The sequence below is a fragment of the Microtus pennsylvanicus genome, chromosome X (assembly GCF_037038515.1).
Source record: "Microtus pennsylvanicus isolate mMicPen1 chromosome X, mMicPen1.hap1, whole genome shotgun sequence".
NCBI classification, from domain to species: domain Eukaryota; kingdom Metazoa; phylum Chordata; class Mammalia; order Rodentia; family Cricetidae; genus Microtus; species Microtus pennsylvanicus.
Window position 1 is genome coordinate 42,205,666 of NC_134601.1, and position 23,457 is coordinate 42,229,122.

General features: G+C 44.0%; 2 protein-coding genes across 7 annotated transcripts in view; one reads left to right on the forward strand and one right to left on the reverse strand.

Moving 5' to 3' along the window:
- The window catches only part of Ammecr1 (AMMECR nuclear protein 1), a 107,687-nt gene extending 102,115 nt beyond the window's left edge, over positions 1-5,572 (forward strand). Inside the window, exon 6 of the mRNA XM_075958317.1 lies at positions 1,238-5,572. Within this exon, the coding sequence (XP_075814432.1) occupies positions 1,238-1,352 (115 nt within the window). The 3' untranslated portion in view covers positions 1,353-5,572. The remainder of the gene's footprint in view (positions 1-1,237) is intronic.
- A 13,076-nt stretch (positions 5,573-18,648) lies between these two features.
- Positions 18,649-23,457, reverse strand: part of Tmem164 (transmembrane protein 164) — a 219,783-nt gene continuing 214,974 nt past the window's right edge. For all 6 annotated transcript variants that reach the window (XM_075958320.1, XM_075958324.1, XM_075958322.1 and 3 more), the window contains one exon: positions 18,649-23,401. In XM_075958320.1, coding sequence (XP_075814435.1) covers positions 23,195-23,401 — 207 coding nt within the window. In that variant the 3' untranslated portion in view covers positions 18,649-23,194. The remainder of the gene's footprint in view (positions 23,402-23,457) is intronic.

Below are 23,457 nucleotides of genomic sequence, written 5' to 3' on the forward strand. Positions count from 1 at the left end.
ATCACTTAGACATGAAGAAGGCAAGATAAAAAGGACCAAGGTCATTCCTTGAAAAAACATGTCGGGACCATGAGAGAAGACTGAGGTTTATGTTTCAGACCTGGATTTGAATTGTGTCTGCATAGAACTGTCTAACATGGCACTGCAAATGTATATGTGTAAAGTTCATGATACAGCTGATACTCTGGAATAGTCTATGAGAAGTTCAAAGTTGAAGCTCTAAGGATCTGGTGTAGTGAGGAGGGCAGAGTATAAAGTCTAAACAGTGAATTTATGAACCTAGGAAAATTCTACAACGTAGGAGTAAGAACAACTGTCAAAGAGATAAGCCATCTGAGACTCTGTAACAGAACCAGAGACAGGTGGAGGGTGTATAAACCATGAGACCAAAGAGCAAGTAGTAAGTGGGACCATCATGGAAAGATCCAACAGAATCCAAAGAAACCTATGACAGCCATGAAAGAACAGTGGCAGAACCAAGGATGCTGGTCAGTGGGTTGAGTAAGAAGGAGAGAGAAGGGAGAAACTGCTTCTCCTTGAAAAGTAAGGCAGTGGAAAGATAACTTGATATAGGCAAAGAGGACGGTTCCAGTGCAAATTGGTTGTAACATAGTGTCAAAACCCAAGACAAGGACACAAAAAGGAATGGTAAGGGAGGAAGAGATGGAAGGTCTCTGAAGAAAAATAGCCCAGTGAATGCGATGTATATATGATCAGATAGATATATGATGATAAAAAAGATCAGCTCTCTCCATTCCTTCATGCTTCAAATTGGGTGAAAGGGAATGCACTTTAAACAAGTACAAGAGCAGAAAAAGCACTGGACTCAGAGTTTGGATTCCTATGTTGTTGTTTGTTTGTTTGTTTTGTTTTTGTTTATTCTTTCTGTTTTGTGTTTGTTTTTGTTTTTTCGAGACAGGGTTTCTCTGTAGCTTTAGAGCCTCTTCTGGAACTAGCTCTTGTAGACCAGGCTGGCCTTAAACTCACCAAGATCCGCCTGCCTCTGCCTCACGAGTGCTGGGATTAAAGGCCTGCGCCACCAGGGCTTGGCTGGATTCCTGTGTTCTGATCTCAGCTTTACTACTTACCAACATTGTGACCTTGGGCAAGTAACTGCTTCTCTGAGGGCTTTTTGTTTCTTAATACATAAAATAATCACTTAGGAACCTCCTAGCTCGATAATAGCATATCATCTGTTTCTTGATATTAACTTTTCTCTTCCCCGACTCTCTTTTAGGTACCGTAGTGAAAAGATGACCTTGAGTTATGCTGAATACCTTGCTCATCGCCAGCATCATCACTTCCAAAATGGCATCGGGCATCCCCTTCCGCCATACAACCATTATTCCTGACACTGAGCCGCACAACCAGTTACTGGGCCTCTCTGCAGACCTCTTTCCGGGAGACCCTACACCTTCTTGGTCTAGCTATCTCTTTTATTGTACCATTTTATGATGATAGTTTCCGTTGCCATGGTGAAGCTTCAGCATTGTCAGTTAAGACCATCATGGTAACGGGTAGGAAAATGGCATTTGTTAAGAAGATCTTGTTACTATTTTAGATCATTGATTTTTTTTTGCAGCACATATAGCTTTTGGGGTTTCTTTCCTTACAATATTAGGTATATTTTTGCTTTGCTATCTCAGTCAGGTTTCTTTCTATCCCTTTTCTTTTTCTTGCTTGCTCCTTCCTTCTTTGAACTGTGGATGGAAGAAAGTATGCAGTTTTTGAAGATTTATTAGGTTTGTCTTTAGTATTCCTCGGTAAGATAGTCATTTTTTGATAGCTGAGTTGGGGATTAATTCATGACAAATTCAGGTATTTGTATATTACTCTTGAATTTGCCTGAAATTCTCTTTGCTCTGACAGCTTTGTATTTGGGTCAAGTACATGTTTTTCCCATGGTTAAAGTAAGTGAGCTTTAGTTTAAGTAATGAACATTCAAAGGTCCAGGATAGGGCGTGTCACAGAGCCTTCTGTGCTGGTTATCATAGGAGAGACAGCCTCAAGTTAGAGAACCAATTTACAATCTAAAACATTGTTTTAGAAAAGCATAAGCTGCCTTTCAGATGGGACGTAGAAATCATTGTGAAAGGCAGCAAACATTAGGAAGAGATCAGATGCAGAATTTAGTGCCTTTGAGAAGACTATAATTAAGTCAAATTAAGAGGGGTTTTTAAAAAGGCAATTTAGAGAAATATTCTTGTAAAATTTTATTGTTTCTATATAAGAAACAACAGATTACATAAATTCCTTACTCCAAAGTATTTTTTTAGCTGAAAAAAATTATTTTGAGCAAGTAACCAAAAAGACATTTGTCTATTTTGTATTAATTTAAATTTGTTAGCTTTAGGTTTCAACAAGTCATAATTGGTCAGAGACAACTTTAGCTACTGTTGAAGACATGATAAAGATAATCTAGTGAAAGGAAATTTCATCCATGCTATGATTCCCAATTTATATGAGTTTCAGAGATTCGATAAAGAGCTTGAATCTCTTTCTGTACTACATACTTTTGATAGAAACACATTTCTGTGTTGACAGATATTATATTGGACCTGTGAAAATGGCACTCAGATATTTTAATTAGAGCCCAGTTCATTTGCAGGTTATTCTTCCCATGACACAATCAAAGAGAACTTACCAATGTCAATGGAAGCCCTTATATTTATCCCCAGGAAAACCCACAGATGATTCTGGCAGAAGATGACCTTTGTTTTATGGTAATATATATATAGGTATATCTAAATATATATATATATATATATATTTGGGAAAATATATAATTTTTTCAAACAGGAAGTCAATATAACAAGTGGTGAGTGAAATTATGCTGCAGAATGTATACTATAAAACTATGACATGCCGCTGATTATTGAAATGGTCAAACTTAGACATTTAATCGCTGTGATAAATGACAGACTGGTAGTTCAGAAAATCCTTTTTTAGTTCGTAAGACAATTGGCTGTAATCGTTCTGCTTGCCACCAGAGCAAAGCACAGCTTGTTTTTGATGAGAGTTCTTTGAAGTTTGGTGTTCCTTCATCCACAGCATCCATTGTTGAAGTAACCATTTTCAGTTATAATGCCTTAACTAAGAAACCAATTGCTAGCCCGAAAGGCAATCTCGGTAGCCAGTTCCATTGAATGCAGAGATTTGTCAAAAAAACATAAGCTTCTGGACTTTAGAATGGGCTTTGAAGTCCTGTTGTTTCTGCTTTGAAGCATGTTGGGATAGATTAGTCTTTCAGTATAAAAGCAAGAAGCTACCTGACATTTTCTTGCCCTTATAGGGAACATGAGCACAAGCTAAATGGCATTGTCTGCTGCAAAAAAATAAAATAAAAAAGGAAAAAAGAAAAGTAAATGAAACATACAAATTGAAGAGAGACAGAATAGACCAATATTGTTGTGAAATCCATCTTATCCATCATCTCATCATTTCAATAGCTCCTCGTCCTGGGTGAGCTTACAGCTAGGTTTTTTTTTCTGTTGCTGTTATTTTTTTTAAAGAAAAGATCTATCACGTACATATATGCATGTATGTGTACATATACTTACACATGCATACATGCATATGTGTGTGTTTATGTATTTAACGGTGCTAATCAGTCTTGAGCAGGTCACGTGACTGGTCATGCGGACTCTAAAAATCATATCAGATTTTTTAAAATCCTTGATATATGCAGATGTTATACAGATTTTCTTACCAGTGTAATAATGTTATACTGAAGAATAACCATCCTGCAGGCTTCAGAGGACGAGGTCAGCAATATTTCCCACCATGGCTTGGGGGAAAAGGATAGTTTTGTCTCCTTTTGTATTCAAGTTGATGCACAGTGCATTTTTGTGTCTAAGTAGCTGTTGACTAAGAGTTTGTAGTGTAAAGGGTGTTATACAAGCTGTAATGGTGTGCTTCAAACAAAGGCCCTTTCACTTCTGTTGTATATTACAAAGCTGTTAAATATGTGGTTTGAAATAACTTTGAACAAGTGGAAATATGTAGCATGTGTCTTTAACTCAGACAAAGATTCTAATTGCACAAGTTGTGTTCTAGCCAGTTGTGGTTTATTTGTTCAGAAACACAAATGTGAATTGCACTCTATCACCAGAATATTGTATAAGTTCCGTGATCTTTAAACAGCTCAGAAGTAATACTTGAACTTCATGTGAGTAGCACAAAGTTTACAGAGCCCCTTTTAAATGTTAATTAGTTCCAGTTAAGTTTTCCTTTTTTTTCTTTTTTTGTTTTTGTTTTTGTTGTTTTTTAATGCAACTGGGTATTTTCTTGGAAAACAGTGTGTATTTTACTTTGGTATGTAGCAAAAGGCTTCCACTTCTGGAAGGTTCTATTGTTCTTAAACAAGGTCAGCTAGGTACCAGATTCTAAAAGAACAATTGCCCCCCCCCCCAAGTGGCCTTCTGATTGCACGAATGTGCTACTACCCTCTCTAATCACCCCCACCCAGAGGAGGTCAGTGAAAGTGATGGAGGAAGTGCAGCAAGGCTTGCTCTCCCCCCACTCCCACCCCCACACCTAGGATGTCCAGTCCCATGCAAATGGTTCCATTGCACACATAGCACACCGGAAGTTTGTATACTGGCCTCTTTTCCTGTCTTCAAATGTGCAAGAATTCGAAACTGTCATCTGGAATAGGTTCCATCTTTTCTGTGTTGTAGATCAAACCAAAGAAGCCCCCAGCCATGCCCAAATGCTGCTCCAAAAGCCTGCCTTCCAGTCCTTACAAAAACCTTGCAGGATTACATGTGTTAACTTTTTTATTTTTGTACAGTTTCTAAGTGATTTTTTGCTAGTGATGTTAAACTGAACTAAGTTTATTTGAGGAGTGTGAGCGCCTCCTCCATTTAAATAAACTGGTGAGGTGGAAACCCACTGTGTGCCTCTCGATTTAAGGGTTTCTGATTACATCATTCTTAAGACCAGCATTGACCCTTTATATACAAAGATTTGTTTTCCTTGTTTTTATTACTATTTCAGAAAAAATGAACCTTTTATTTTGCTCCAGACCCAGTAACTGCGCTGGTACATAGACGCACTGAGAAAAAGAAAACAAACAAACAAACAAAAAAATACTTTTATAACCACCTCTGACTGCTTTTGTATATCAAAGTTAATTACTTTTGAGATATTTGGATCTAGTTTCTAAGTTATTTTAGTGTTTTATATGTTCCCCAAAATTACTTTTGAATCGGTCACCAGCATAAAGTTTTTGGTGATGCAGTGGTGAGACGTAACGAGCAAAAAGCTACCTGGAGTAGCTTCTCCTTCCCTTCTTAGGAACCTGGTGTTTGATTACAGTGAGACGTCACAGACTCCCTGAAACCCCTTCATTACAACTAGGTCCTCCCTCCCACGTTAAATTGCTTACTAGTTTGAAGAAGCTATTGGAAGTGGGCATTTTATATGACCTGTATGGCTTTAAAATATTAAAAATGAAGAAAAAATATGAAAAGGTTTATGTGGGTCTGTACGGTATGGCTGTGGAAAGATATTGTAGTGGTTTTGACACTATTGTTATTACCTTTAAAATCATTTACCCAATAAAATGTTAAAACTGAATATTTGATTTGGATTAATTTATTTATTTAACCTGCCTCATGATGGGGTTTTAGGGTCATTGGTACTTCTGTATTTAAAAGACAGGGTTTCCTATGCCTTAGCCTAGCCTCAAAGTCACATTGTAGGTAAGGGTGATTGTTCATGAGCTGTAGAAGACATTGCTAAATTATGGGGGAAACACCTGATTAAGTGCAAACTGTATCTTTTGACGTCAAGCTTTGCCCATCTTCACGGTATAGGTGGCAACCCAAAGGCTGTACACTGGGCATGCTACACACCTAAACTGACTACCACATACATTGCTAGCTCCAGAGTGGTACTTGTGACTTGCCCAGTGACTTCCAGCTTGAGGAAAATGCCTGGGCTTGGGAGTAGGGCAACTGGTGCCACATCTCTCAAGAGCCAGATTAAAATCTTCCATCAGGAAAGGGAGACACTTGCAGTGTGGATCTCTGGCAACTGCTGCCATGTGTCTCCTTTCTATGGGAAGGCTACTAACCAGATTGTTGACATACCTCTGGCTCCTTATCAGTCATTTGCTGTCTCACTTTCCTCTTGTACGGTTCAGCCTTAGTTGCTATGTGAATATAAACAGAACCATTTTCAGTTATATTGCCCCAAAGCCCTAGTACCATGTGAATTTTATAACATGTGCTTATGGCAATCATGGTAGCTAAAATCAGCCATCTCAGGCCCTAAAGAACTATTGTGGTTTGGGCTAGTACTCTATTAAGGCATTCATGTTCTGCTTGTGGTTTATTCATTTTCATCATTTGTATGTACTGGGACATTAAGATTTCTTAATCATCTAGGCCATATTAATAGTTTCAGGTAGAATAAAGTACTATAATGGGCCCACAGCATTCTTTTTGTGGCATCAGTGGTGAACTCAATGGTTGGGACAGATTTCAGCATCACTAACCACATTCTGCCTCCCTCAATTCTTCCCCAAATTTCAGTATTCCCGCTTTAGATTTCATGCCCCACTGGGCACCTTTTAAATAGCTCCGCTACTTCAGAAGGCAAGTGGGGCTTTGTAGGTTAGACACTTTCTCTCTGTTGATGGGACGCCATCATCACCATGGGATCCTGTCACTGAGCTAGGGCAAGTGCTGGGGTGGGGAGGGAAGCACCTCTGGCTCTGAGCTGCAACCTGGGGGAGCTGGGAAATGAATGACTGCTCATCCAACATGGCTTCTCATTTCTTTGGCTCTGCCTTTGTGTGCTGAAACCAGTGTTGATTTGGATCAGTTGAACTCTTGGTAACTGCCCATCGGTGTTTGCGCAGGCTTTTCAGTTTCAAGAGGGAATGCTAAATGGGAGACTGCAGCTGAGGCCAGCCCTTGTAAGACTTTTTTGTTTATTTGGTTTTGGTTTGGGGGAATTGGGTTTTTTTCTTTTTTGGCAACTGTATTGAAAGGCCTTCCCTCCATACCTGCAGCCCCCTACTTTCCAGATCCCAAGCCCGATGGAAGAAATCTCTCAAGAAATGGGAGAAATTATCTTAAGTACCATTTAGAAACCAGGCTACTTTTGCCAAAAACTTGGATGCTATCTCTTTAAAAAGGATCCTTTAAGAGTGGAAATACAGCTCAATTATAGAGTCCTTGTCTAATGTGCCCGAGGCCCTGCATTTAATCCCTAGCACCAGCAAGAAAAATGGCCCTTCCTGTGAGAGTATATAGATTTTATTTGTCGGGGGAAACATAACTAGTCCTTGAATAAATGCCTAGTGCTACCTATAATATAGCATCATTTATAAATTAGGCACCATATAAGATTAATAACTAAGAATAGGTGCAAAAACATGCTGTAATACAGTCACAGGCATCACTCATCTTGAATTCCTGACCATTATTAAGTAAAATAAGGGTTCTGTGAACCCAAATATGACAATACTGCATGGTCAGTCTGCTAATGAGATGCCTGTTAAGTGGCTAACAGGAAGGGGTGTGTGTGTGTTACATATATATATATGACAAAGACTCATCCTGCACAAGAGATAGTAGGACAGGGTGAGATTTCCTCATTTTGCCTCGAACACAATGCAATTGAAAACACAAATACTCCTTTCTTTCCTGGACTTGGTGGCCAATCCTCTGGAACTGGTACCCAGCCATTCGGCTGTCTCGGACCCAAGTGCAGATTGAAAAGAAACTAGTGAGCTAAATCCCATGAAGTTGGTTCCAAGGGGGTGATGTCTCCAAGGTGAAGTAGTCTCACATACAGTGACCAGGCCTGCCTGTGTCCACCCTAGGATTAGGGTTGGCGTAGCAGACTCATTTTCACTTTGTTGCTGAGCTAGGTGCTGAAGTCCCATTTTCCAGATCAAAGAACGGGGCTGTATAAGGGTATCCCTGAATAGCCTTTAGTACTTGGTTGCACTGAAGGTAGTCTCCACAAATTAGCAACATGTTAGGGATGGGGGTTAGGGGGGTCAAGTCAGGGGTTTCCTGTATGCCTGGCTGTCCTGGAACACAGAGATGGGTCTGCCTACCGAGTGCTGGGATTAGAGGCCTATGCAGCCAGCCTGGCTATGACATGTTAGGGACTTTTGAAGTACAAGCAAAAAAAGGGTTTTAAAGGACATTCATGCTAGATCATTAGAATATGCTGGCATAGGAGGTGGTGCTTCTAGCCCTCTGTGTGCAAAGACAAGGTCTTTGCTAGTACCTAGTCATGTGCCTGTCTAGTCATGTGCCTAGTCAAGATGTCATTAGCTGTATATTGCTGCATATCACTAATTTTCCAGAATCGTAAATAAAGGCATTTCCTGTGTCACCCTACCACACAAAGCAAAAGAAATAAATAAGAAAACACAAATACTTGTTTATTTCTGAAATCTTCCATTTAATACCTTTGGACTATAGTTGGCTATGGGTATCTGAAGCCACCAACGGTGATGGAAGCTCTGTAATAATGTTCAGCAGGTATTGTGTATCTTGAACTCGTTAAGTGGGACCACCCTGAGAGATGGGAGGGGACCATATGCTTTCTTGTAGGCAGGTGTGGACCTGTGCTTGCAGATTTTCGTCCTGGCCACTGATTACTTACTTCCACTGAGGGAGATGGATGGCCTGCTGTCTACGTTTGTTGCATACAATTGTACATTCAAGAGCCTTGAATGTCTCTGTGCTTGTCAACTGCCCTGGCATCCGTGAGCTCTTGCTCCCTTTTCCAACACATCTGGGTCAGAAAAGGTGGCTAATTTGTTCCACCATCAGTCTCCTTTCAGAGTGGAAGAAGGAGTTGTTTTTCTTTTAAAAAAACAAAACAAAACAAAATCATAGTTGTCACTTGACTGTGTTAAAAATAAACATAAAGTGGCATTTCATCACTGTCTACTGCTAATGGATGCCAGTTGCTTATAATGTTAAGAACAATAAGGCTGTGTTAGCAACGACAATACAATTGTGACTGGGGAGAGGGACGGTGGTCGTACTTAGTTTCCAGACTTAATTTCTTTCTGTATTTTAGTTTGGCTGGGCAACAGCAAGAAGGCCTTAATTTGCACAAAGTAAAGGCAGTATAATATGCATACAATCTCATAGCACTGGGTCCAATATCAGCCTAAGCCATAAAAGCCCAGTACAGCTACAACCTGTCAAAGCTTCAAGAAGTTCCAGCAGGAAGAAGCATCGCCCCCACTGCAGAGCAGAAATGACTCAACTTGCTTCTGCTAACTCACCAGTGGGCATCTATTGCCCTTCTAGATGTAACATATGAGGTGTTCTCTTCCGTTCTTTTTAAAATTACATTCTAAAAATAGTATATACTTAAACACACATGTAAGTGTGTTGTTTGGATGGTGTTTACAGATAATTGGAACGGTTACAATAAGCCAAGGGTCTCACAGGACAATCCGAAGTGACTGCTGGAGTCCCAACTGCCTGTTATTCTGGGAGCCACTGGGAAGCCGTCATTAGATGAAATAACTGCCGTTTTTGGCCTTTTCCTCCCAAATGTCAGGCTCAATGTGATCCATCAATATTTATTGAGTGTCTGTGGCCTTGGAGCCACGGTGCTTTGCTTAGTTGCAGAATGAATATCATGTAATTGCGAAGACAAATTAATAATCTGGGCTAAGAAGTGGGAGGGGCATACAAGTTAGTTCTTGCTGCAAAAACTTCAGACTGGATCGAGACAGCAGTGGCTTGGCATCATAGGGTATTTCTAAATGGCTTCCACCTCAGAATGATGTTAAGAAAAATGGCATTTTAATTTCTGGCCCTCCAACATGTCCGTGCCATAAACTACTCCACATGAAGCACAAAAACACTTTGTGAGGAAAACTGGGGTTTTCCCCCTTCACCCTCACCACGTGGCTGTCTTGTTTCCTATGAGAAATACACAAGGTCGCTAGGATCATTCAAGAATAAGGTTTGTGGGCACGCAAAGTGGTATTTGGAAACTGAAAGTTGTGTTCCTTCCTGTGAGTCTGCCCTCTGAGAGGCATATGGCCCTTCCTGGCACCAAGACAGAGGACAAAGATAAGAGGGAACAGGATCTCAGCCATTTGCTCCAAGAAGCTGCCTTTGGGCCCCAAATGAAAGTACACAACAAGATTCCTTGTGGAATGCTAATCCCATAGCAGGCAAAAACCCCTTCGTGGGGCAGAAGGAGAGAAGGAATAACAAAGATAAAATGATAAGTAAAGGGAAACCGGGGTAACTTTATGAATCCCCTGCTACCTAGGAAAGGCAAAGAGGCACAATTCAGTTGTGGCTATTTTGAGACAGGAAGCACAGCCATTCTGGAAATGCCATTTGAACAGGGAGAAAGCTGCTGGGTGGTGGCCACTGAGTGACTATCGGGTGGATTCAAAATGGGAAATTTTTGTGTCACTTTCTGTGGATTCTGGATTTCCTCCTAAGTGGTGTTCTGGAATAATCTATAATGGTACATACACATTATGGGTTTCAGCATAAGACATAAAAGGGACCTGACCAGATCGCTGGAAGGAACATACTAGTGCCCACTTAAGCATAGCCTAGCAGAAGCATAGCCTGGCAGAATATAAAGAGAGTGGCATGAACTGGAAAGAGCGGGAAACCCCATGGAAAAAAAAAGTTTGGTGTGTGTGTGTGTGCACGCGCGCGCACATGTATGCACGCATGCACGCCTGTGCACACGTACATGCACATGCGTGCAGACACTTACAGAGCTAGAGGTAGCTGATCCCATTGAGCTGGAGTTACAGGCATTGGGAAGTTGTAAGCCACTAAACATTGGTGCTGGGGCACACTCTTTACCACTGATTTATCTGTCCAGCCCTGAAAAGCCCATCTTTTTGAGGAACAGTGCTAGTGTGAGTAGCGCAAATATTTCCCAATACTCTCTCTACTGCAAACATCCAAGGGAATTCCAGGGATTCGTAGGGGCATTGTAACCCTATGGCACAGGCCTCAGCGGTGGCTGCTACAAGAATCAAAGACAACAGTGTGCAGTCTCCATTACGAGCGTAAGTGAAGCCATGTGACTTGGGAATTTGGGTTTTGTTTGTCTTGCCATGCATGTCTAGTAATAGCATCCCTGAATGACAGGTTTATGAGCTATGGGGTGGCCCAGTTGTTCAGATAGAATGGATTCCTCTTTTGCGGGAGATTTGTAATCATCTACTCCAGTAGAATCTGCAGCCCTGAAGAAGGTCAAATAGACATTGTACTGGCATAGGATGGGAACTCATAGCCAATGCTTTTTGCTTTGTGGATGGTTATACCAGAAGGTACTATGAGAAGCAGTGCACAGGTCACTTGGGAGTGAAAAAAAAAAACTGCTTGATTTAATTATTTTTATTTGACATTTGCTTTTATTAAGGTAAAACTCAGATTGTATACAAGTAACCAGTAATCGTGGGGAGTCTCAGTGACAATGTCTTTGGTGTTTGACAGTCACTGGCTTTCAATTTCCACACACGTTTGCATCACTCCATAAGCGCATCCCACAACAGTGACAAGTCACTCCTCAACCCCCACCCACGTCTTGATACAGTTCTTTTTTATGGGTGAATAGTATTTCATCGTATCATGTAACCCAATCTGTTTACCCATCATAATGTCTCCACTTTTTGGCTCTCAGCGAAAGTGTTGCTATGGACAGTCCTATACAAGTTTCTAAGTGCATGCGTTTTCATGTCTCAGAAATATACATTTAGGCCTTTGTTCAAAATTAAAAACATCTTAGTGGAGGTGAAATGGCATTTCAATATTATGATTTGGATAAGTGGCCCCCAAAGGCCTATGTGTCAAAGGCCAAGTCCCTAGCCTGTGACACCATTGACAAGTAGTGGAACATTTAAGAGGTGAGGACCTAGAGGGAGGAGTCTATTGACTCAGGCACATCCGTGAGGGGAATACTGGGACCCTAGCTCCTTGCTGGCTGCCTTGGCATCCAGCAAATATGAAGCTCACACTTTTGTCCACCACTGGTTCTTACCATGATGTGCAATAGGCCAAGCCACCAAGGAGCCAGTACAACTGTGAGCCAAAGGACACATTTATTCTGTGATGATATATACAAAAAAACCCCATGAGAGTAGAAACAAAACTGTCTTACAGAACAAAGACTTCTGCTCAACTACTCTGGCTAGGATTCCCAGTACCATATTGCTAGCAGAGGTGTGATACTGGACGGGTCTCCCTGATCATAGGAGGAAACTTTCAGACTTATACTGGACAAGGGAAAAACATCATCCCCTCACCAGAGGCAGAGGAGGAATTTGACAAGAGCTAACACCCTTTCCTAATGAAAACATGAGGCAAATTCAGAATGGAAGTCAAGTATTTTACCATGACAAAAATCACTTATGGCAGAAACATACCATCCAACTATATGATGGAGGCTCTGTTTGATGCACATGTTTTGAATTGCTGTATCTTTACAATTATTTATTCCTCTTATCAACAAAATATACTTTGTTTCTTGTAGTGGCATTTCAAACGTATTTTAATAAATAAAGACTGTCCGAAGATCTGAGAGTAAACAGTCCCGCTGGTCAGCCTTACAGACCAGATTAAAGTAACACAAACCTTTAATCCCAGTAGCCATAATGACACACACCTTTAATTCCAGTAGCCACACTAGTTGCCATAGGAACTGGGTGGTGCATGCCTTTGATTCCAGCCCTAGAGAGGAATATAAGATGGGGTAAGACAACTCTCAAGCTCAGTCTTATTCTGAGATCCCAGGAGGCAGGATTCTCATTTTAGACTGAGGTCGAGGTAAGAGCCAGTGGCTAACTGTTTTGCTTTTTGGATCTTCAGGCTGAACCCCAATTTCTGACCCTGAGTTCTTATTAATCGCACTTCAGTTTCTTTTGTTTGCTTGTCTCATTGGTTGGTTGATTGGTTTTTTAAGACAGGGTTTCTCTGTGTAGCCCTGGTTGTCCTGAAACTAGCTCTGTAGACCAACCTGGTCTTAAACTCACAGAAATCCACCTGCCTCTGCCCCCGAATTGCTGGGATTAAAGAACTGCACTACCACCGCCTGGAATACTTAGTTTCTTATAACTTTTTTTTACTTAAAAATTGATTGTTTCATATTAGCGTAGCTATCTCTTCAGCTTCACTGGAGTTATTATTTGCATGGGCGTGCTCTTCCGTGTGTATGTGGATCTGTGTATGCCACATGGAGGCAGGTACCATCAGAAGACAGAGGAAAGGGTTGGATCCCTTGGAGCTAAAATTACAGATGGCTGTGAGCCTCCCAATGTGCATGCTGAGAAGCAAACTTAGCTCTTCTGGAAGAGTAAAAAGCACTCTTAATCTCTCCAGTCCCAGAAGGTTTTTAATCCATTCTGTCAATATCTGTGTTTTAGTTGGTGAATTTTATTCACTTAAATTTAAAGTGCACATTGATAATTAAGTGTTTAATCCTGCCAGTGTGTAACGCTTTCTATATATCTTCCATTTACTTTGTTCATCAGTTCTTCCGGTCACTACCTTATTTGGTGTTTGATGAGGTGTAAAATTTTTGCAGTATATTTTTTTGCTTCCTTCCCCGTTTCCTTTTTCTATTTTTTTTAGTTATTTTTAGTTATATATTGAAAACCTAGCTAATCATTCCTTTCTGAATTTTCCTTTAAAACAGACTTTACTGTTTAGAACACTTTTTAATTTTGCAGCAAAAATGAACAGAATCTTTCCCCACCCTTTTCACAGCCCTCCCTACTCTCAGCACCCTGCACCAGAATTCCATTTACAGTGGCTGGACCTCCACTGTCACACACTTATTAGCCAAAGACTATGTATGGTTTACAGGAGGGTCTACTGCTGCTACTATGCATCCTTCGGGTTTGATGCTTATACCCTTTGTGCATTGAGAAGTGTATCCACAATGAAAACATATGGAATGGGTTCACTACCCAGTTTCACTGCTTGGCCTATTCATTCCCACCATCATAAACATTTAGGCAAAATTCTTCATGATCATTCCTTTTTAACAATTAGAAAAAGCCAACACCAGTTAAATGTGTCCTCTGAACTAGGAACCATATACATTTTCCAATCACCTGATGATTTTTCCCCATTTTACAATGTCCAAATGAAATTCACACAAGTTGTCCCTTGTACATGGCTACCTAAAGGGGTAAAGCCAGGATTCAAATCAAGTTTGTTGGGTTCCAGAGACGGAGCTTTTTATCATTCACTATTGGTCTTGATGAAGATGATGGTGGCTATCGTGGTGGCGATGGTAGTGGTGATGCTGATGGTAGTAATGATGCTGATGGTAGTGGTGATGCTGATGGTGGTGGTGATGCGGATGGTGGTGGTGATGCGGATGGTGGTGGTGATGCGGATGGTGGTGGTGATGCGGAGGGTAGTGGTGATGCGGATGGTAGTGGTGATACTTGGTGCTGACAGTAGCAGTTCCTGAAATATTCTGCGAGGCCCTGGACCAGGCGTTTTATGTACTCTACAATATATCCTTATGATAGCACTCTGAAGTGCCTACTGTTACTGTTTTCTTGTGGACGACCAAACTCAGGCTCAGACAGGTTAAGACAACAATCTTGTTCAGATGCAGAGAATCTACTGAGTGTAGGCTAGTGACTACCACCAAGGCCCTCCTGTTGATTGCCCACCATCTCTCTCTATAAATGGAGATGGTAAAAGGTATAGGACTAAGTCCATTTCAAAAAATGAATTGGTTGGTCTGGTTTTATAAATCTGTATCTACAAATGGGTCTGGTTTAGTAAAATCAATGCCCACAGCTCTGACTTACAGCTACTCTCTTTTTCCAGGACTCAAGATGTGTCTGACAGTAGTGCTTTCCCTACAAGCGAGGCCGACTCTGCCTCAGCCGTAGTTATCATCTTTCTAGTCTCCCAGTCTTGTGGGTACATGACTGGTGCTCAGAAATAGCCCCCTAATCGGCCTCATCAGCTTTGAAGGAGGCCCCAGCAGAAGGGACCCAAGTAGGCCAACAATTTAACCTAGTTACGTGAGGGCAGCTCTAATCCAGGATGATCAGATCTTGCTAAACCCTCTAGGGGAAAATGTCCAAAAGCTGTTTCTTGACTCCAAGTATCCCAGGTTTGCTGCAGACACACCTTTTTCCTTCTGGAAGAGCCTGACCTGAGGGTTACAATGGGCCAAGCTGAGCTTGCAAGGCAGCCAGAACTGAATGAAGGCTTTTAGCAGTTGGCAACTGCTCAGGCTATTGGAAATACCCAGGGTTCAAGCTGCCTCAGGTCAAACTGTTGATTTTCCTTGAAAGGCCCACTGGCTCCCCTTCCTCTACCTTAAGAAAGCCAGGAAATCATTGCTTTCCTCTGTGTGGGCCAGACAACCACTTACGTCAACCTAGATGCTTCTGGCCAGGCCAGGCTCTACCTCCTCTGTGCTCCCACTGCTGCCAGCTCACCTCACGCCTAGCACTGACTAACCAAAGTTCCCCAGGGAACCAGACTGAGCTGTCTTTCTAGGCTGTGGTTGGGAAACAAACAAAACAAAAGACAATGAGGAAAAAAAAGAAAGGAGCATTGCTGTTGGACCTGACTCAGTCTGATTTGTCTGGCTCCCTCCTCATCATTAGGCACAATGGTCTTCCTGATGCAGGTGTACTTGGCCTCCTTGCCATTGTGTCCCTAAAACCACCGGCCTTGGGAGACAGCTCAACACAGTGAACCTCTCAGGTAGGAAGCAGAACGCTTGTCTGACTTCATGGATGCTGGTAGAGAAAGACTGTGTTGGGTTTATGTGTCCTTTCATTGACATGGGACTTTGCTATGTAGCCCAGGCCATCCTCCCAACTTGCAGTTTTCCCGCCGCAGCATCCCAAGTGTGCGGATCACAAGTGCTGGGATTTCAGGCCTGTACTACCACATCTAGGTGGGACAAAGTGTGATAATGATGTCACATACTAAAAGTTTGTTTACAACTTTTCACAAAGGGGTTTTCTGTGGCAGGAAAGTGACTTCCTTGAAGAAGGGAAGAGACAAGGAGAGTATTTAAAGTGGCTCTGAAGCGCTTTAGGTTGTAAGATTTCTCTTATGTTACCGCACTGGAAGTGAAAGAGGTTCAAATGTCATTGATCGTAACGTACATTCAGCTTTGTAGAGATATGAAGATAGGACCAAAAATGTCTTAGAGCCAAAAAAAAAGAGAGAAATCCATTAAAACAAAGACATCACCTCTTCTCCACACAACACCCCCCCCCCACACACACACACAGACTTCCACAACACAGGGCACATAGAAGCACAGCGGGAGAGAACAGTCAAAGCCCCAGTAGCTGTTAATGGCTACTCTGAGGACAAGCTATGTGATGAACGACAGAGACTAACAACTCTGCCTCCTATCCGTCACGCCCAGAAGGGGCCCTCTAAGGTACCTCCTCTGAATCTAGGAAGTGTGGAGGAATGATTTCTAGCTGTCTGGGGGAGCTTCAATTGCACTGCTAACGTTCACTTTCTTAAGTTGGATTTAGCTGTTACTCTTCGTGCCTTTTAGATGTCTTAAAAGGTTTCATAAAAGCGCCGGTATAGACTGTCAGGTCAAAGAGATGACTCAGAACCTAGAAGCTTAAAGCAAGAACAACAACCACAGAAAAGTTTGCTTGGAATTATGTGCTTGAGTCAGGGCTCGGCATTGACATTCTCTACCTGACCACCACCCCTGCCACCGCCTCCCAGGCCATAAATACACAGCATTTATGAGCCTGCCCACTCTGGCACACTCTGAACCTAAAGTATGTCCAAGAATGCATAGGAAGGCCTGAGTTCCCATAAGACATAATACAGGAGGGCCTGGGATCTTTCAAAAACTGAAATGGCAAAGAGGTTGTGCTCCTGACTGGTAAGGAAGAAGAAACTCTAGACAGAGCAGGAGCAGGTGAGTACCACCTCTGAAAGCCCCTGGGAAAATGAGGTTATGGACAAGAGTCAGCAGGGAAAGCTGGTGGCAGGAACAGAGGTGAGGCCAGGATTGAGTTGCTAGACAGAAGAGTTGACCAGTGGTTCATGCTACTGTCCTTAGACCCTAGCAAGGTTAGGCCAAGGCAGCCCCATCTTTATTACTGAGACTTGCCTTGTGAGATGCTGACACACAGGAGCCACAGGATCAAGTTTAGGGGGTCTGCTAAGACAGAAGGTGTTATCGACTGGAGCAAGCTCTCCTACTGCCTTTCCGGAAGCCCCCTGACCGGCAACTCAAGCCACCTCAATGCTATGCATAAAACTGACTCGGAGAGACGAGTCAGACTAACTTTGACTGAGACCGTCCTCGTCTGCTGAAGCTGGAGCTCACTAATTTTTTCAGCTAGACTGGTCAAACAGCAAGCCCCAGCAGCCTTCTTGTCCCCTTCCCACCAGTGCTGGGCTTACAGGGACATCTAGGCAAGCCTGGCTTTTCCATTGATTCTAGAGATTAGAATGTTTTTCACAGCAATCTCTTCTCATCTACAGAGTCATCTCTGCAGCCCTCACCCCCCTTTTCTCTGAGAGCTTGGTTTCTAAGCTATGGTCTCCCTAGCAATCTAACAAACCAAAAAGGCAGCGGGGCCCAAAGGAGGGGTATCATACAGTGCTAGTTTCCAGCTTCTTGCTGATGACTAAAGTAGAAACTACAGTGGCAGTCAACTCACAGAGCACGGGGGGTGGGGGGGGAGTATTTTGGGAACACATGGAGAGGCACTGACCACCGGTACGGATACACAGTACAGAGTGGGAACCTCAGCAGCCAATGAAGAAATCGCCAAGCTGGTTATTTCTAGTCTAGGACTATATACGGTGCTGTGCACTACACAGCCTAGGGGGCCCACGCATGGCCAATGGGGGTGAGGGGAATCCACCTGCACTGACTGCCACTATATCCCCTTCTAGAAGTGGCAGCATCAACAGAAAAGACAGAGGACTTTGGGCTGTTCCCAAAGGACACTGTTACCTTGCTCAGAGTCTTCGCCAAGGGACAGTCTGAGCCTACATGGATACTACTTACTTGAAGAACATTTGGGGCTCTGAGCCAGAAGTCATCATATTTTAAAGTTACATTCTTTCTTGTGTATGTGGTGTGCATGTGTGTGTGTACACTCACCCACATGTGTGTGCAGAGATCAGAGATGAACGACCAGTCTTCCCATTAAACCCATAGGCTGTACTGATTGGCCAGACCAGCTACCCATCAAGGCCCTGGAATCCGTCTCCACCCCCAAGGGCTGGGGTTAAAGGTTGATGCTGTTGCACTTGGCTTTTGCATGTGTACTGGTGATTGAAACTCAGGTGCTCTTGCTTATCCTACAAGCACTGTACCCAATGAGCCATCTCCCAAGGCCCAAAGTTGCATTGTCTGACCTCACCATCTAGCCTAGCCTACCATGGGGCCCGGAGAGCCTATGTCCCTGACTAATAAGCTCCCCTTAGAGCCAACGGCCTGATAGGAAGTAGGCAGTGTATGGGAAATCAAGTCCAAGTCACTGTTCTGCCCATGGGGCCAAGCTGGGCTGAGTCCAGCTGCCCTGGCTGGGGGTGGTGGTGACTACTGTATAACACACTAGGCCAGCAAATGACCCCTTTTGTCTACTTTGCAAAGCCTTCTTGAGAGGGTTCTCAGAAGCAAAGCCCGGACGCCTGAGTTCTCATAAATCTTTTAATAACAGCAAATGAAGAAAACATTGTAACAATAAGTCCCATGGGGAGGGTTCCTTTTCATTCAGGGATCTTCAACAGCAGGAACACCTGAGGCTAAGATTCAAAAAACGCTAAGTACACAAATTAAGGACCATTTCTTTCCAAAGGTGGCTGCAGAAACCACTTAAGTACAATCAAAGGGGTTGTACAAAACAGAGAAAACAGATTACAAAAACACCCAAAGAGGGGAGGTAGACTAGAGATGGGGGAGTAAAGAGCGCCCTAGAAGCAGCCTCACGAAGAGGCTCGATGCCATCTAGGGAGTTCAGAGCCTGGCTCTCAAGGGAGCCTGGCACATGAGGGTGACAGTACATGGCAGTCCCAGCTGGAGAAGAAGGATGGAGGAAGAGGCGCTCACCAGTGTCCCAGAAGAAATAATTGGACACCATTCAGTACTGTTCTCTTCACTACAATTGCATCAAATAAACCAAGAATGCTTTAAAATCAAATAGGACATTGACACCAAAATAAATCAAAAGTTTCCAAAACATCATTTCTGCTTAAAATGAATTTTGTTTCTGATCTGTTTATCATTGAGTGGGGGTGGGGGGTCTGTTCAATGCCACAAGTAGCAAATCAGTATACACGAGTGTCTCAAGATGAGGGCAACATCAAGTACCTTGTGGTCTTCCTGCAGTTGTATATACCAGCGGAAGACTGGCTCTTCTCGTGGACTCAGAGAGGGTAAGGCTGGGGAGGTTGTGGGGGAGACACAGGACATGGCTTCCCAGTCCTGGGCCTTCCGAAGTTGCCTGGGATGCCTGTCCCTGGCTCACTAAAACCAGCAGCAGGGTCATGTCCTACAGTGTAGGAAGACCCCCTTTCCCTCCCCCGCAAGCCTCTCTTACAGTAGAAACCATTCAGAAACTTTTCTCCCAAAGAAAACGAGTGACAGAATTCCAGGAAAGTCTATTTGGCAGAAGGAGGGTTAAAAAGGGCCCTTGTCATCTCCCAAACACCAGGCTCAACACAATTCAAAGCATTCCCTAACCCCAGTTCTTCTGCGTAGAGCCATGCTAACACCGAGTTATCTGGGAGAAGCTTGTAATTATGTCACAAAACACTGACTCTTCCATGATCACATACAGCAAAGCCCCAGCAGAGGCTACAGCAAAAGCGATGGTCTGACAGGTACTTGGAAGAACCACAGAATAAAGTGCACAACAGACCCTACATATCCCACTTAGACCCTGGAAGTCTACAGGTACAAAGAAGTCCACAGGAAGACAGAAGACAGACTTAAGAGAGGTGGAGGTGGTGGCTCCCAATCGCTACAGTGTACCCCAGGAGGACAGAAGTGCTAGCTGCTAGGCTTCTGGGAGGATGTTGGGCCAAGTCTTAGATATACAAAACCAAATACTGGGGGTGGGAAGAAGCTTTAAGTGGGAAAAACAACCTCTGTTACTCAGAGTGGCTGCCACAAATTTTCTGGCTTAGCCAATTGTTCTTGGTGGCACAGCCCCTTGACCATGTATGCTGAGGACTTGAGGATGCACTAGGCCCTCTTGCTAGGACAATCTCAAAGAAACGGGCCCCCTCTATGAGAAGTCTCACACAGGCACGGAGCTACTGCATGGTAGGCGATATACAGAACTCTGGCCAAGGTAACTAGGGAACAGCCTTCACAGGGACAAGAAAGGCCTGAGGAGGCGCTGTAGAGTCAGTCCCAACTGTCTTCTCCTTTGTCTCTGGTCTCCTTTGTCTCTACTGTCAGGAAGGCTGTTGGACATACCTGGGGGCAACTTCCACAACAGAGTAGAGCCTCGGTAGGTTACCCCTTTTCATGTGGGTCTGGACCAAAGTAAGAGTGAGAAGCAATGAAGAGGGTCCCCTGTACCCCAACATTTCAAACCTAACCCAATACTCCCTGTGGAATCTGTTGAAAGAGCCACAAACTGTTTATTTTAATTTCTTTACCTATGAGCCAACCTAGAGCCCTGTATCTCTGCTTTACTTCCTCCTTCTTGACAGGTGTGTCTGACTCTGGCCTGGCCGAGCCAGGCAGCATGGCTTTGAGTTTCTTCTCTCCCTCTGAGAGCCAGAAAATGCCTACCAGAAATGGGTTTGTTGATTTGCTGCCAAAGCAGAGGCAAGCTACTGGAGGCGTGCCAATGCAGGGAAAGCCCAAGATGCCTAGCAATCTGGGCCACAGTGCCCAGACGGGGAAGAAGCGTGTACGGCACTCCCACCTCTGTGGCATTCTGGAGTTGGCTCCCTCAACTGAGGCCCTACATCACCGCAGGCAGCAGCTATATGTTGTGGCAAGGGCCATGGTAGGCCTCATGTGTAGCAACATTTCATTTGTATTTTAATAAATAAAGCTTCCCTGAAGATCAGAGAGTAAAAGAGCCCCACTGCTCAGCCTTACAGACCAGGCAGTGGTAACCCACACCTTTAATCCCAGTACTAGAGAGGAATAAAAGACAGGAGGAAGCAGCTCTCAGACACAGTCTCATTCTGAGAACCTGGACTGAGGTAAGAGCCAGTGGTTGGCTGCTTTGCTTTTCTGATCCTCAGGCTGAACCCCAATTTCTGTCTCTGAGTTTTTATTAATCGAGCTTCATTCATGACCTCTTTCCATGCTCTTCTATAGAGAGGCCCAGGGCCAGGGAGGTTCTCACACATTTTATTCACCCAAGACTTCTCTGAGGGGGTGGGGAAAACAGCAACAGAAGAAGCACTTCCAGAGACCAGCAAGAGGGCGAGAGGAGGAAGAGGCATGGCAGGAGCTCAAGGGGAACAAGCACACTAGGAGCTCTTCTTTTCCGGTTCTCCGCACCTCAGAGCCAATCAACTCATGTTCAAGCAACCCCTCCCAGAGATGCTTCCCTTAGTTTCCATTTGCTCAGGGACACTCTCCTGCCGCTGCTTCCCTGGCAAGTCCATTTCATGGCCACCGAGTCACTGAAGATCAGGTTAGGCCTAATACCCACAAACTCAGGTTGAATACTGCAACCGGAACGGGGACATGGGGTGGTTATGGCACAAACTTCTTTCTCTATTCTTAAACAAATCTCCTCCTAGTTAGAAGCTGACAAGGAGTCAGCAATGTCCAGACACTGGTGTCCTTTGTGGTCCATACATGACTAAGTACCTTTCTTTCAACCGAAGTTCCTTCCTAAAGAACACTTGAACTGCTACCTATGGGGACCTGATCCATTGGCGGTTCCCTTTCAACCTACACATGGGCTTTGGACGTCGTCAAGCTGCCAAACCAAGGATGTTTCCCCACACTGAACACTTAAGCAGAGTCTAGCTACACGAAAGAAATCAAGCCATAAAGAAACTGCCTTGGGGAGCTGTGGACATGTCCTCGAAGTGCCAGGAATGGCTCTAGAGTACCTTCCCGAAATGCAAGGGCTCCCCCATTTCAAACATCCAAAATAGGAAACAGCCAAACAGCACCCAAGCCCTGCCTCCAGCTCCCTCTTCCATGAAGCGGCCGCAGACAAAGAGAAACAGAGAGACATGTACAGAGACAATGAAGATGGTTGGGGGCAGCTGAGACTAGAGTGTTGCCTAATTATCCACATGACATAGACTAGGCTTCAGATCACAGCTTTCTCAAGTTGCCACTCGACTTAGTTGGCTTCTTAATTTCTTTGCTCACTTTGGATTGGAGTGTGGATCGGCTCTCAGATTTCACAGGGAAGGTTTTTTTGGGGGACGGGAGCCGGGGGGTGTCCTGCCTGGTACTGTACACACCTTCACCCTCTTGGCTTCAGACTCGCTGTAGCAACAGACCTCTGGCAGCCCACTGTGGAATCTTGCCCTCGGCCTGCACACTGCTGTCACCTTCCACCCCAGGCAGCACCCTAGAAGGAGTGGCTGGGCGGCTCCCTGCTTTACATCACGGGACACCCATCACTGGAAGAATCTATTTTGGCTGTGATCTGGGAAGTCCCTCGGCTCTGGGCTTGCAGCTGGTATAGAAACAAGGCCTTGGTCCCCTTTTGGTGGGGGCTATGCTGGAGGTAAAAGGGGACCCCAGCATGAGCCTGGAGGTCCCTGGCAGTGGAGAAGTGACTCGAACACTGTTTCATTGCTGGGGTGCTGGGGGAACTACCGCTTGCTGCTCCCCGCTTCTTCAACTAGCTGTTGTTAAAAAGCACCGACAAACAGTGTGAAGGGCACTGACTACCATTTCTCTTGGTAAGGCCAAGCACAGGGACGGGGCACACAGTAGGGACCCAGAGGCCAGGGGATGAAAAGAAGTAAGTTCCAGCCCCCAGCACTATCCCAGGCACAAAGAGCCATTCATGGGGAGGAGCTGAGGAGGGAAGAGTCGTGGAAGAAAGGGACAGAGAGGAGGAAAAAAAAGAAATTCACCAAGTATCCTATTGCCCTCACCAATGAGTCTGTCAAGAACTGGATGTTCTCTGAGTCAAGTCAAGACTTGATTCCTCAGGGAGAAACAAAACAAAACAAAACAAAAAAACAAAAACAAAAAACAAACAAAATAAAACAAAACAAAACCCCAAGCACCTTCAGTCTATTTTCTTGGCTGGAAGCCGGAGCAAATCCAGCAGATATTTACACAAGGGCCCAGCCATGTATGAGAACAGGATGACCAGCTTCCCGTGGGTCATGGTCATGAGAGTCTGGTGTCCCGAGGCCCAGATGCGATACCAGGGGCCGTAGAATGGGTCTGAGATGGCCGGACACAGCATGTTGTTCAAATTCACTTCGGTGACCTGCAGGGACAAGGGAGGTAGAGTGAGCGTTCGCCATCCCGAGGCTTCCTCCGGCT